At 54.7% G+C, this 10,936-nt stretch overlaps 1 protein-coding gene across 1 annotated transcript; it reads left to right on the top strand.

Annotated features, from left to right (window-relative positions):
* Nucleotides 1–1,165: 1,165 nt before the first annotated feature.
* PIANP (PILR alpha associated neural protein) lies at nt 1,166–7,581 on the top strand. Its single transcript, XM_012760496.2, has 6 exons — nt 1,166–1,378; nt 3,497–3,556; nt 3,751–4,256; nt 5,006–5,087; nt 5,871–6,092; nt 6,453–7,581. The coding sequence occupies exons 2-6, from the start codon at nt 3,552–3,554 to the stop codon at nt 6,472–6,474; spliced, it is 837 nt and encodes a 278-aa protein (XP_012615950.1). The 5' UTR covers nt 1,166–1,378; nt 3,497–3,551; the 3' UTR covers nt 6,475–7,581.
* The last annotated feature ends 3,355 nt before the right edge of the window (nt 7,582–10,936 follow it).

Consider the following 10,936-nt stretch of genomic DNA (forward strand, 5'->3'; position numbering starts at 1 on the left):
TTGCATGGCTATTAGACACCCAAGTGGAGATGTCAAGTAGGCTGCTGGATAAATGAGTCTGGTGCTCTGGATATAAATTTAGGACTCACTGACATTTACATAGTATTTAAGTCCTGGGACTGGATGAGATCACTGGACAGAGAATGTGGAAAGAGGGGAGAACCAAGGACTAAGTCCTAGGAGGCTCCAATATTTAGAGGTCAGCCGAGGAAGACTAAGAAAGAATAGCTAGTGAGGTTGAAGGGCAACTAAGAGAGTGTAATGTCCTAGAAGAGCAATGAAGAAAGACAGAGTAATGTGATAGAGAGGGATGGGGTGGGAGGTGGTGGGAATAGGGGCAGGGGCGGCTACTGTTGATAAAGAGATCAAGGAAGGCCTCCCAGAAGACATTGGGTCTAAGCAAGATTAGAATGAAAAGAGTGAGTCATTGTGAAAAGTCAGGGAAAAGCCTTCCAGACTGAGGGAAGAGCAAGTGCAAAGGCCCTAAGGCAGGTTAAGCTGTCTCCTAGGAACAGAGATCTGGTCCACTGTGGCTGAGGCATAGAAATCTCTAGGGGAGGAAATCAGAGAGCTACCTAGGGACCAGGTCACAGAAGGCCTTCTAAGTCACAGTAAGGTGTTTGGATATTCCAAATGCTGGAAAAGCCCAGTAATTGGGACCTGAGCCACTTATTTTAAAGGTCGTTTGAGTTGCTTCAGGGAGAATGCATTATAGCAGGCCAGAGTGGAATCAGGGACCAAGCCCTTGGGATAACCCAATGATGGTGCGTGGTCTTTTCCTACATCCTTCCCTTTACCTCCTGGCCCCTCTCCTGCAGCCTTGACCTCGAGCACTTTCCACGGGTGTTTGTGTGCGTGTGTAGGGATGGGAGGGGGGTAAGAACAGGACAGAGTTGGAGACTCAGAGCACTGGATGACTCAGAATTTCAGAAACTGACTGGGGCGGCCACGGGTATCCCCGGAGCTGGGGTGAAGGGGGTGGGGAAGCTCGCCGCCAGAACCCGGGAATCCGGGCGGTCGCTCTCCCCTCGCTACCCTCTCCAGCCCTGCACCTGGGACAGAGCTGGGCGCGACTCCTGCAGCGTGGTAGCAAGAGGGTTAAACCGTGCGTGGCCTACAGGCGGGAGGGGGGAGGCGGAGACCGAGCGGTCCCAGCCGCCGCGCCGAGCCCAGCCGAGCCGAGCCGAGGCGAGAGCATCTCCCGCCGCCGCCGCCGCCGCCGCCCCGCGCCCCGGGCGCCCGCCCCCCACCGGCTCCAGCGCCCTGCTGCCGGCCAAACCTGCCGACCATGCCCCGCACCCTGCCCGCTTCCGCGACCCCCAAGTCCCGCGCAGCCTTGAGCGCCCGCAGTCTTCGCGCCGCGGCGCCAGGCATGCAGGTGAGAGAGGGACCCCCCCACGCCCCCACCCAAAGGGAGCCTGGCCCTGCCCTTCCCGACTCCGCGCCCTTCGCCTGCCGCCCCTCCCGGAGCGGCCCCTCGCAGGGCTGCAGCCCCCAAGCACTCCTTCCCCGGCGAGCTCTCCATCCGTCCGCGTCCCGACTCCAGCCTGCCTCCCGGTGCAGCGGTCTCCGTCTCCGCGGCTGCCTCCATCCCGCCTCGGCTCAGCGGGCGGTGCGAGCATCCTCCTGCCTCGGGTCCCCTTTCCGCTCTCGGCGCTCCCTCCCTCGGAGTCCCTTTGCCGACCTCCTTTCCCTGGCTTCCCCCCGCTACGGCCAGGGAGCGCGGGCCTGTGGGATGGGTGGGATTGGGGCGACCCTGACGGTAGGGCCCGGTTCCCCCACGCCAAGGCTCCCGCCCCACCCCCAGCTCGTCTCCTGCGCACAACAGGTCGGTGAGGAGCAGGGAGAGGGTGGGGGTGGCGCACCAGCCTGGGGACTGCGGGCTTCCTGGAGGGGGTGGTAAAGGGTGCGCGGTCCAGGGGCTGGAGTTGACGCTGGTCGTAGGTGAGGGGATACGCTGGGCTGAGTGGCAAGTGAGTCCTGGAGTCAGCTGGTCACAGACGTCCCTGGAAGCCCTTCTCCGGTTCACTGGTTCGCTCTAACTCTCCTCCCTCCCTCCCTCCCCTCTTCCCACCAGGCCCCCATCCCCATCTCTTTCTATAGCTCCACAGCCCTTTACATTTCGAGAAAGAATTTCCAACTCCTCCATCTTTGCCTTCCCCGCTCTCTGGCCCCCAGCCCCTGTCTCTTCTCATTTTGTATTCGGTATTATGTTCTCTCCTTTCTCATCTCCTTTCTCCCCATCCCTGCTCGTCATCCCCTTTTCTTCCTTCCCCTTCCACTCTACACTTCTTTGGCCGTCCTGCCTGGACCTCTCTTTTCTTCTCCTGCTCCTGCTCTTCTCCCCCTGCACCTGTGACCCCTTCAGCCTCTCAGTTCTCCTCCCCGACCTCTTCTCTTATCTTTTCCCTTGACCTCTTCTTTTATCTTTTCCCTCTTCAGCGGCCTTCTGTGCCCCCCTCTCCTCTCTTCCTGGGCCATTCTTTTCCTGAGCTGCCTGCTCTCCCCACCCTGCGCTCCAGGCAACTGCCTATTCACCATCCTCCTCCTCCTTCTGAACCAACCTGCCCTCTCCCAGCCCTTCAGGCCCTTCCCATTTCTCCCTGCTGCCCACTTCCCCATTCCCTTCCCCTGACTTCCTCAGCTTATGCCCCTGGGATACTTTGGCAGTATTCAATGTACGGGGTTAGACCCTGATTCCAGAGGACACAGTGTGTTATCTCCTCATGCCCTCTGGGAAGCCTGGCCCCCTGGCTCCACCACCCTCAGCTCTGAGAACATACCCTTCCTCTTTCAAAACCAGCCATCCAGATTCTCCCAGCATTCTTTACCCAGGAGAGCTACATTTGAGGGGGTGGCTTCTTCTCAACTCCACCTCCCTTCAGAGGGCACCTATGCATGTGGATGATTAAACATTAAGAGCAGAAATTATATTCTGTAGTTTTTCTCCCACCCACCTCTCTCTGTCTCTATCTTTCTGTCCTTTCATCTCTTCCTCCTTTTCTCCTGAAGATGCAGGCTCCTGAGGCCAATCCGGAGAGAAAGGCCTGGCGCTGCAAGTGGGGTCCCCTGCGCACAGACACACACACTCAGATTGACTTCCCTTTCCCTCCCCCTACCTTCATATCCCTCCCTAGCAGTAGGTGCTCAAGGAATCACAAGGTTCTTGGCTCTAAATTAAGATCCATGAAAAGCCTGGAGCTGTGGTAGAGGAAGTGAGAAGGAAGGAAGCCAGAGAAGCCAGAGTTGCCCCTATGGTGGGGAGGTAACCAGTAACCGGACTGTGAAGTTGAAGATGAGGCTGGGGGCTGGTCAGGAAACCACTTGGGGAGTTTTTCCTGAGAAAGATGCTAAGAAGCAGTGGATCCTGGGTGGTGCATGCATGGCTGGCAGCTGGGCAGGCTAGGAGGGGAGATGGGGTAGAGTTGGTGGATGAGTGAGCCAGGGAAGTACACAGGGCAGGGTTGGGATGTGACAACACCCATTTCCCCCCCAGTAAAGGCTGAAAATCTGGGTCACAGCTAAGGAAGACTTCTGACGAGGAGTCAAGGATGTGGTAAGTTTGGCCCAGCAGAGGGAGCTTGGAGACCACTTTCCTGGGGGGGTCATGGCCATTCCTTCCTAGGCCCATCTAGGGCCTGCCTTCCTGAGGGCTTTCACTGAGAATCCTGGAGGGAGGCAGCCAGGATTTGTGAGCCCACCCTCCCCCCATGGGCCTGTGTCTCACCCACTTTCTTTCCCTTCTTGCAGGCCTGCTCTGCTGCTGTCCCACCTCCTCCCTCTCTGGCCACTCCTGTTGCTGCCCCTCCCACCGCTGGCTCAGGGCTCCTCCTCCTCCCCTCGAACCCCACCAGCCCCAGCCCGCCCCCCCTGTGCCCGGGGAGGCCCCTCAGCCCCACGTCACGTGTGCGTGTGGGAGCGGGCACCTCCACCAAGCCGATCCCCTCGGGTCCCCAGATCTCGTCGGCAAGTCCTGCCAGGCACTGCACCCCCTGCCACCCCATCAGGCTTTGAGGAGGGCCCACCCTCCTCGCAGTACCCCTGGGCTATTGTGTGGGGCCCCACGGTGTCTCGAGAGGATGGGGGGGACCCTAACTCTGCCAATCCTGGATTTCTGGACTATGGCTTCGCAGCCCCCCATGGACTCGCTACCCCACACCCCAACTCAGACTCTATTCGGGGTGATGGAGATGGCCTCATCCTCGGAGAAGCACCTGCCACCCTGCGGCCATTCCTGTTCGGGGGCCGAGGGGAAGGTGAGTGGGAGGAGCTGGTAGGGATATGAGGATGGGGAGGCTGGGTGAAGACTCCAGGGGCAGAACTAGAGGCCTCGTCTGTTAGCTCCTTCAACAAATGTGCCGGGCACTGTGCTGGCACAGGACACAGAGATGGAGACACTGTCTGAGCCCTTGAGGAGTTCAGGTCTGCTGGAGAAGACAGATGTGTAAACGCTTGGGGATGAGTCAGTGGAATAAATGCTCTGCATGTACAGCATGTTTTTAGGAAAAGTGAGAAGTGAGAGACTACTTCTGCCTAGGGATCAGGATGCTTTGAAAGAATTGACATTTGAGCTGGACCTTAAAACAGAGTGAGATCATTCAGGCAGAATACTCTCAGGCAGAACACCATGGATGAAAGGGACTACCAGGGTGACGTGTTGGCCCAAGGAGTGCTGACGGAGGGACCGGGCCAGTGGTTTGGGGCTGGGCCAGGTCAGAGAGGAGGACATCTCCACTGTGAAGTTTCTATGTAAAGAGATAGGTTCTCTCTGATCTTGGAGCCTCGTGCTCATCATATGTACATATAAGATTTGGTGAAACACATTTGGGAGAGTGGAGGAAAAGAGCTGACAATTTGGGGGACGCTGGTGATGAGAAGAGGGAGGCTCCAGAGAAGCATAAAGAGTTGGGCACTGTGGCTTCACGTGGCAAAGCTCCTCTTCCTGTCCCTGTACTGGCTCCTACTGCCTCAGGCCTCCCTAAAACTTTCTCCCCACCCCAATCAGGTGTGGACCCCCAACTCTACGTTACAATTACTATCTCCATCATCATTGTTCTCGTGGCCACTGGCATCATCTTCAAGTTCTGGTAAGCTAAGGGGAGGAGGATACTGGGGGCTGGGGGCTGAACATTGGCAGGGGAGGCTGGAAGCAGGGCGGAGTTGGGGCGGGGGCGAGGGCAGGACATAGTGGATGAAGATAAGATGTTGGAAAAGATAGTAGGGATTTGAGTGGGGGAAGACAGTGAGAAATCGGGCAGATTCCTTCTCGCAGGGAAATGTAAGGATAATGGGAGGAAAGGAGAATTATGTGCACTGGCGGCTTTGGCAGGCGTGCATCCCTTGTCCCCATTTCCTCCAAGACAGAAAACTGACCCGGTCTGCAGGGCCCCTTCTTAAAGCTGCCTGCAGGGAAGGGAGAAAAATCTGGAGCTTTCTTTGCACACATTTAATAATGGATCACTCAGTCCTTCACACATAACTGAGAGAATCATTAGACTCAGGTGTCCAGGTCATTAGCTGACTTTGAACTAAAACTAAACCTGGCAGGTGCCTGCTGAGGAGAGAAATGGCTTTTCTGAGCATGCATGGGGGAGGGGTGATTTGGGGGCACTATATGTGTTGGTGGGGAGCAGGCACTAATTCTGTGCATCTGGATCAGCTTGGGAGGATGGGTTAGATTCTCCAACCCCCCAGGGGCAGGGGAAGCGGTGTTATGGGCACATAGCCCCAGGAGATTTAGTATAGGGAATGTTAGTGGCTAGTCTCTCTGCTGTAGGATGTTGGGGGACCCTGGGGGTGACCAGCACCACATGCCAGAAGGGGGGGCTACTTGAATGTGTGAGAGAACCTCTTTCCTTCTGCTGCCCCAGCTGGGACCGCAGCCAGAAGCGGCGCAGGCCCTCGGGTCAGCAAGGTGCCCTGAGGCAGGAGGAGAGCCAGCAGCCACTGACAGACCTGTCCCCGGCCGGAGTCACTGTGCTGGGGGCCTTCGGGGACTCGCCTACCCCAACCCCTGACCATGAGGAGCCCCGAGGGGGACCCCGGCCTGGGATGCCCCAGCCCAAGGGGGCTCCAGCCTTCCAGTTGAACCGGTGAGGGCAGGGACAATGGGATGGGAGGATGAGGAGGGAAGGCAACAGGTCCCCAGAGCTGGGGTGGGTGCTCCCTGGGTGGGTGCTCCCTGGGTGGGTGGTGAGGAGGACAGCTCGGCCATCCCATAGCCCCCAGCTCTCCTTCTCAGCCTGGTCCCAGGCCCTCCCAAGAGGGCTGGACCAGCTCTTCTGGGAGTTCCTTCCTTCTCCCACTCTCTCAGGATCTCCGTCCTATTCTCTGCTGCCCTTTAAACACCAGCTTTGCCCTCCTAACTTCCATCCCCTCTTTGTCTTGGACTTCCCCCTGGATTCTAGCCTGCCCCTTGGTTCCTGACTGTGCCCTTTCCCTCTTCCTCTCAGGATTCCCCTGGTGAATCTGTGACGCCCCCCACTGTTGGGGTGCTGCCAAGCAGGAGGCCAAGGGGCTGGCATAGCCCCCATCCCGCTGAGGGTGGGGCAGCTGTGGGGAGCCGGGCGAGGGTGCTTCTGGCCCCTGCCCTTGCACACCACCCTGGAACACTCACTGGCCCCACAGGCAATCCTACCTGCTTGCCCTCCTGTAGGTGGGGGCCTCACATATTTGTGACTTCAGTCCCCCAGCCCCACCCTTGCACACTCACATGAAAGCCTTGCACACTCACCTCCATCCTCACAGGCCATTGCACACACTCATGCTCCAGGACGGCCGGTCTGCGCCCTCCCCACCTCCACATCTCTCTGCTCAGTGGCTCTCTCACCATGTCCCTCTTGTGTCATGTTTCGCCCTCCCTTCCCCATTCTGTGCTCAGCTCACTCACTCAGTGGTCAGTGTTCCTCCCGCACTTCACCTCTCACCTGCATTTCCTGGCCCAATGTCGTGGTGTTGTGTGGTGTGCTCACACTCCCTCATGAACACCCACTGGTCTAGTTTCCATGGCCCCTGCATGCTGCCCCCGAGGTGGGTGGGAGGTGAGCTGGGGGCTCTTCATGCCCTCGTCTGTCACGGCCCCATCCCATTCCACGTCACATCTCCCTGTCTCCCCCATCCCACTCCAAGGGCGCTGGCATCACCCTGAGGGCTCCTCCATGGGAACAGGGATGGTGAGGCCCCAAACTTCTCCCCAACCCCACTGTTAAACCCTGCTGTCTGAGAGATGGGTTTTGGGGAGTCGCCTGCTGCACTAAATGAGAAAGGGACTCCCACTTATCCTTTCCTTCTTCCTAAGTCCCCTTTGTTTTGTCTGTCCTACTGTCTGTGTGTGTCACTCTGGCATTCAGAGCCCCTGAGCCAGTCCTCCACTTCCAAGCCTCCCTTAAGGCCTCCCTAACTCCACCTAGGCTGCTAGGGACTGGAGCCAGCTGGTTCAAGGCCATTGGGAACTCTGCCTCCAAATCTACCTGTTCCCTTCCTGGGCTCCCTCATGTCCCTCCCTGCCTCCCTCCTTCCTCCTCTCCTCTCCCTCCTTTTGCCTCCTGCCCTTTCCTGCTCCTCAGGTTTCCCCTACTTCTCACCAGTTTCTCCACCTTCCTTCTTCCCCTCTTACCTGGCTCCTATGCTGTGATATATATTTTTGTATTATCTCTTTCTTCTTCTTGTGGTGATAATCTTGAATTCTTGTGGGATGTAAGTTTCAAAATTTTCAAATAAAGCCTTTGCAAGATACTTGAGTCCTTGGTTCTGCCTTGTGACCCCTGTAGAGAGGAGAGGGGGAGAGGATGGGCAGCCAGCAGGGAGGAAAAGAAGGATGAAGTGGGGAAGCCCTCCAGACCAGATGTCGCCTGGCCTGCCCTGATCTGGAGCTGGGGACTGACCAGGGCTTTGACTTGGTACAAAATGGAAGGGTGGGAAGAGGAAGAGAAACTGAAGGGAGCAGCTTGTGCAAGAGAGAGACTGGAACTGGAACCAGGGCTCACTTGTCCCTGAGAGACCGTGAGAAAGGAGACAGAAGAAAAGTGAAAATCACGTAGTAGGACAGGCAATGGAGCAAGCAGGAAACGGAAAAAGAGAGCTGATAAGGTAGATGGAGGGTGAAGGGAGAAAGGAATGAGAAAAATGGAGCAATGGAAAAGAGATGAGAAGGAGCCCCAGGAAAGAGGCTGCCCTGCTTGGTTTATTTTCAGCCTTGCTCCCTAACCTGCCCCCACCTACAGCTGCCCCCCAAAAGCTTTGCAGCACTAGAAGTCCTGTGGTTAACTCATTAGCTTTCCCCAGTCTGCCCTCTCTAAGAGAGGCATTGCAGGGCTGTGGGGGTGGAATCCAGGGGTGTGTTTAGGGGAGGGAATGCAGGCTGCCCAGCTGGGATCAGTCACCTCTGAGTCCCCAATTCTAGGTTTGGCTCCTGTGACAGCCCTGTGAAAGCCTACACATCAGCATCTCCGCTGTTGCTAGGCTCTGTTGCCACAGCAACCAGCCAGGTCCCGTCTCCCCCACCTCAATCTGCGCCCCACTTGCTCCCTGGAAATGGGGTAGCCTCAGGGAGGATGTGAGGCTGGCATAGTATGCAAGAGGGTGGCCTGGGCTGCCCTGGACTGTGTATCCCTCCATGTGTTTACCTTTGCAGCGAGGACTAGGAACATCTATGTGTCAGTAGGTATGTACTTATAGGTGTTGGGGAGCTTTACTGTGAGCTGAGGGAAGTGGAGCAGAGCCCATGCAGCACATAATGGTGAGTGTCAGGAGGAGGCAGTGTATTTCTCAGGCAGCAGTGTGTGCGTTCAGGGCATCAGACTCCCTAAGAAAAGGACAGACTGCTACAGAGGAAAGCAGCAGAGTGGGGCCAAGGATTGATGAAGCAACTTAAAGCAGAGATGCGAGGGGAACTCTGAGGAGTCAACCCACTGGGGCATGAAGAGATCCCAGCAGGCAGCTGACCAGCTGATGGGAGAGGGGGCTGGGAGACCTGAGGGTGGGTACAGGAGGAGGGGCTGATGGATGCACTGGGGGCAGTGAGGAGGGAGGGAGAGGAAGCTTCATTAACCTTTCCTTTCTTTCCCTGCAGGACTCTAGTCCTTGTCAGGTGAGGGTGGGGAGAAAGATGCTCTGGCACAGAAGGGGCAGGAGCTCAGTGCTGGGGAGCACAATGGGCCCTCACCTTCAGCAAGGATTTCTCTTCAGAGGGACAGTGTGACCTGTGACTCATCCATATGCAAAAGGCACACATGAAGGTCCCTAATGAAGAGGGAATTAATTATTGCCTGATTAGATCGCTGTTTCTCTAAATTTAAATAAATTAAAATACACCAGCAAAACACTGGAAATTCTCACCCGTTCTCTCTCTCTAAATGCCCTCCTTCCCCCCTGGCAAGTCAGATGGCAGGGAAAGATGGAAGAGAAAGGAGACTGTCCTAGTCTTCTGAATTGTCCTAAAGGAATGATCCCAAACTAAACCATGGTTGTCATGCTAACCATGAAGAGTCATGAGGCCTTGGGAACAGACCCTAACTTTTCTCTCTCCTGTAGTTGAAACAAAGACCATGAGACCTTGGGAGGTCCTCAGAAGGCTACAGCAGAGTCACTAACCAAGAACAAAACAATAGCCATACTGCCCTTTTGGAAATTGGAAGGTTCTTGGAGGCCACACATCACAGGCACCACTGGAACCACCATCTCCCATCATCATGCTTTCTTTGCCTCCTGGGCTGTGCATCAAATGACTCAGCTAGGCTTCTCTTAGCGTTTTTCTGGAATGTTTACCATTGTGGCTCAGACCAAACCAGGGAATGGGGAAGCCCCCAGGAGGAGGGATCTCCCAGGCAGAGCTCAGGGTGTGGAAGTGATTCAAGATGGAAACAGTATGCCAGCTGGAGAACCCCAAGCTAAAATTAACAGCCCTCCTCCCCCTACGCCCCACATTTATTGCTCTAAAACCTTTTCTCTAAAGAGTTCAAAGCACTTAAAACTTACTTCTTACAGCAAGGGCAGCAATAGGGCTGACACTTGGAGACACTGAGGCCTGAGAAGTGGATATTTAGTGTAAATAGGAAAGAACAGGAGAAATAGGACTTAGAGTGATTACTACTTTTTGGCTCAAAGTTTTCCATACCAGCCCCCAAACTTAGGTTTCTGGAAACAGTAATCTCTAACCCATGCAGCAATAGGTCTGGTCTCACCTGAGCCCTTAAGACCCTTACCCTGCCAACTCTTGCTACTCAGTCAACACAGACTGAGTGGGGAGTCCAACAATGTGATAAAGGGTATCTTTTCAAAAGACACTTTTTTCAAAAGTGTCTTTTGAAAAGATACAAACTACAATTACAAACAAAGATATACATCATCTATTTAAACATTATATTTAAACATAAATATTTAAATGTTTAAAAGTGTCCTTTGTCACTTCCTTGCTGGAACTCTGGGACCTTGGGGAAAAACATCACTTAAACCTGCTGAGTCTTACTTTCCTTATCTATAAAATGGGCATTATAATTATTTGTTAGGGTTATTTTGTTTTCTCAGCAAGAGGCTATTACTGTTAATAGGAGGGACCTCAATTCTGCTCTAGCCAAAACAGAGCTGAGCCCAGAGGGATTGTGGCCAGGTCAGGGTGCAGGCTTGTTGCTTGCTTGTGACAGCATTCATTTACTAAAACAATACATATTTATTCAGCATCTACTATGTATTCAGCAAAGTATTAATAACATGTGTAGTTTCTTCCCTGAAGAGCTGACAATCTTGCTGCAGAATCACATGTATTAAATAGTTAAAATACCGATAAAAGATACAGATTAAATGCTGTGGGCATTCAGACAAAGGGACCATTTTAGGTTGGAACAATCAGGGAAGGCTTCCTGAAAGAGTTCATATTAGGTGTTCATAATCAACTGTAGTTCACTTATGCAACAAACGTTTACTGACCGCTTACTAAATG

This window comes from Microcebus murinus, chromosome 10 (assembly GCF_040939455.1).
Source record: "Microcebus murinus isolate Inina chromosome 10, M.murinus_Inina_mat1.0, whole genome shotgun sequence".
Taxonomy (NCBI): Eukaryota; Metazoa; Chordata; class Mammalia; order Primates; family Cheirogaleidae; genus Microcebus; species Microcebus murinus.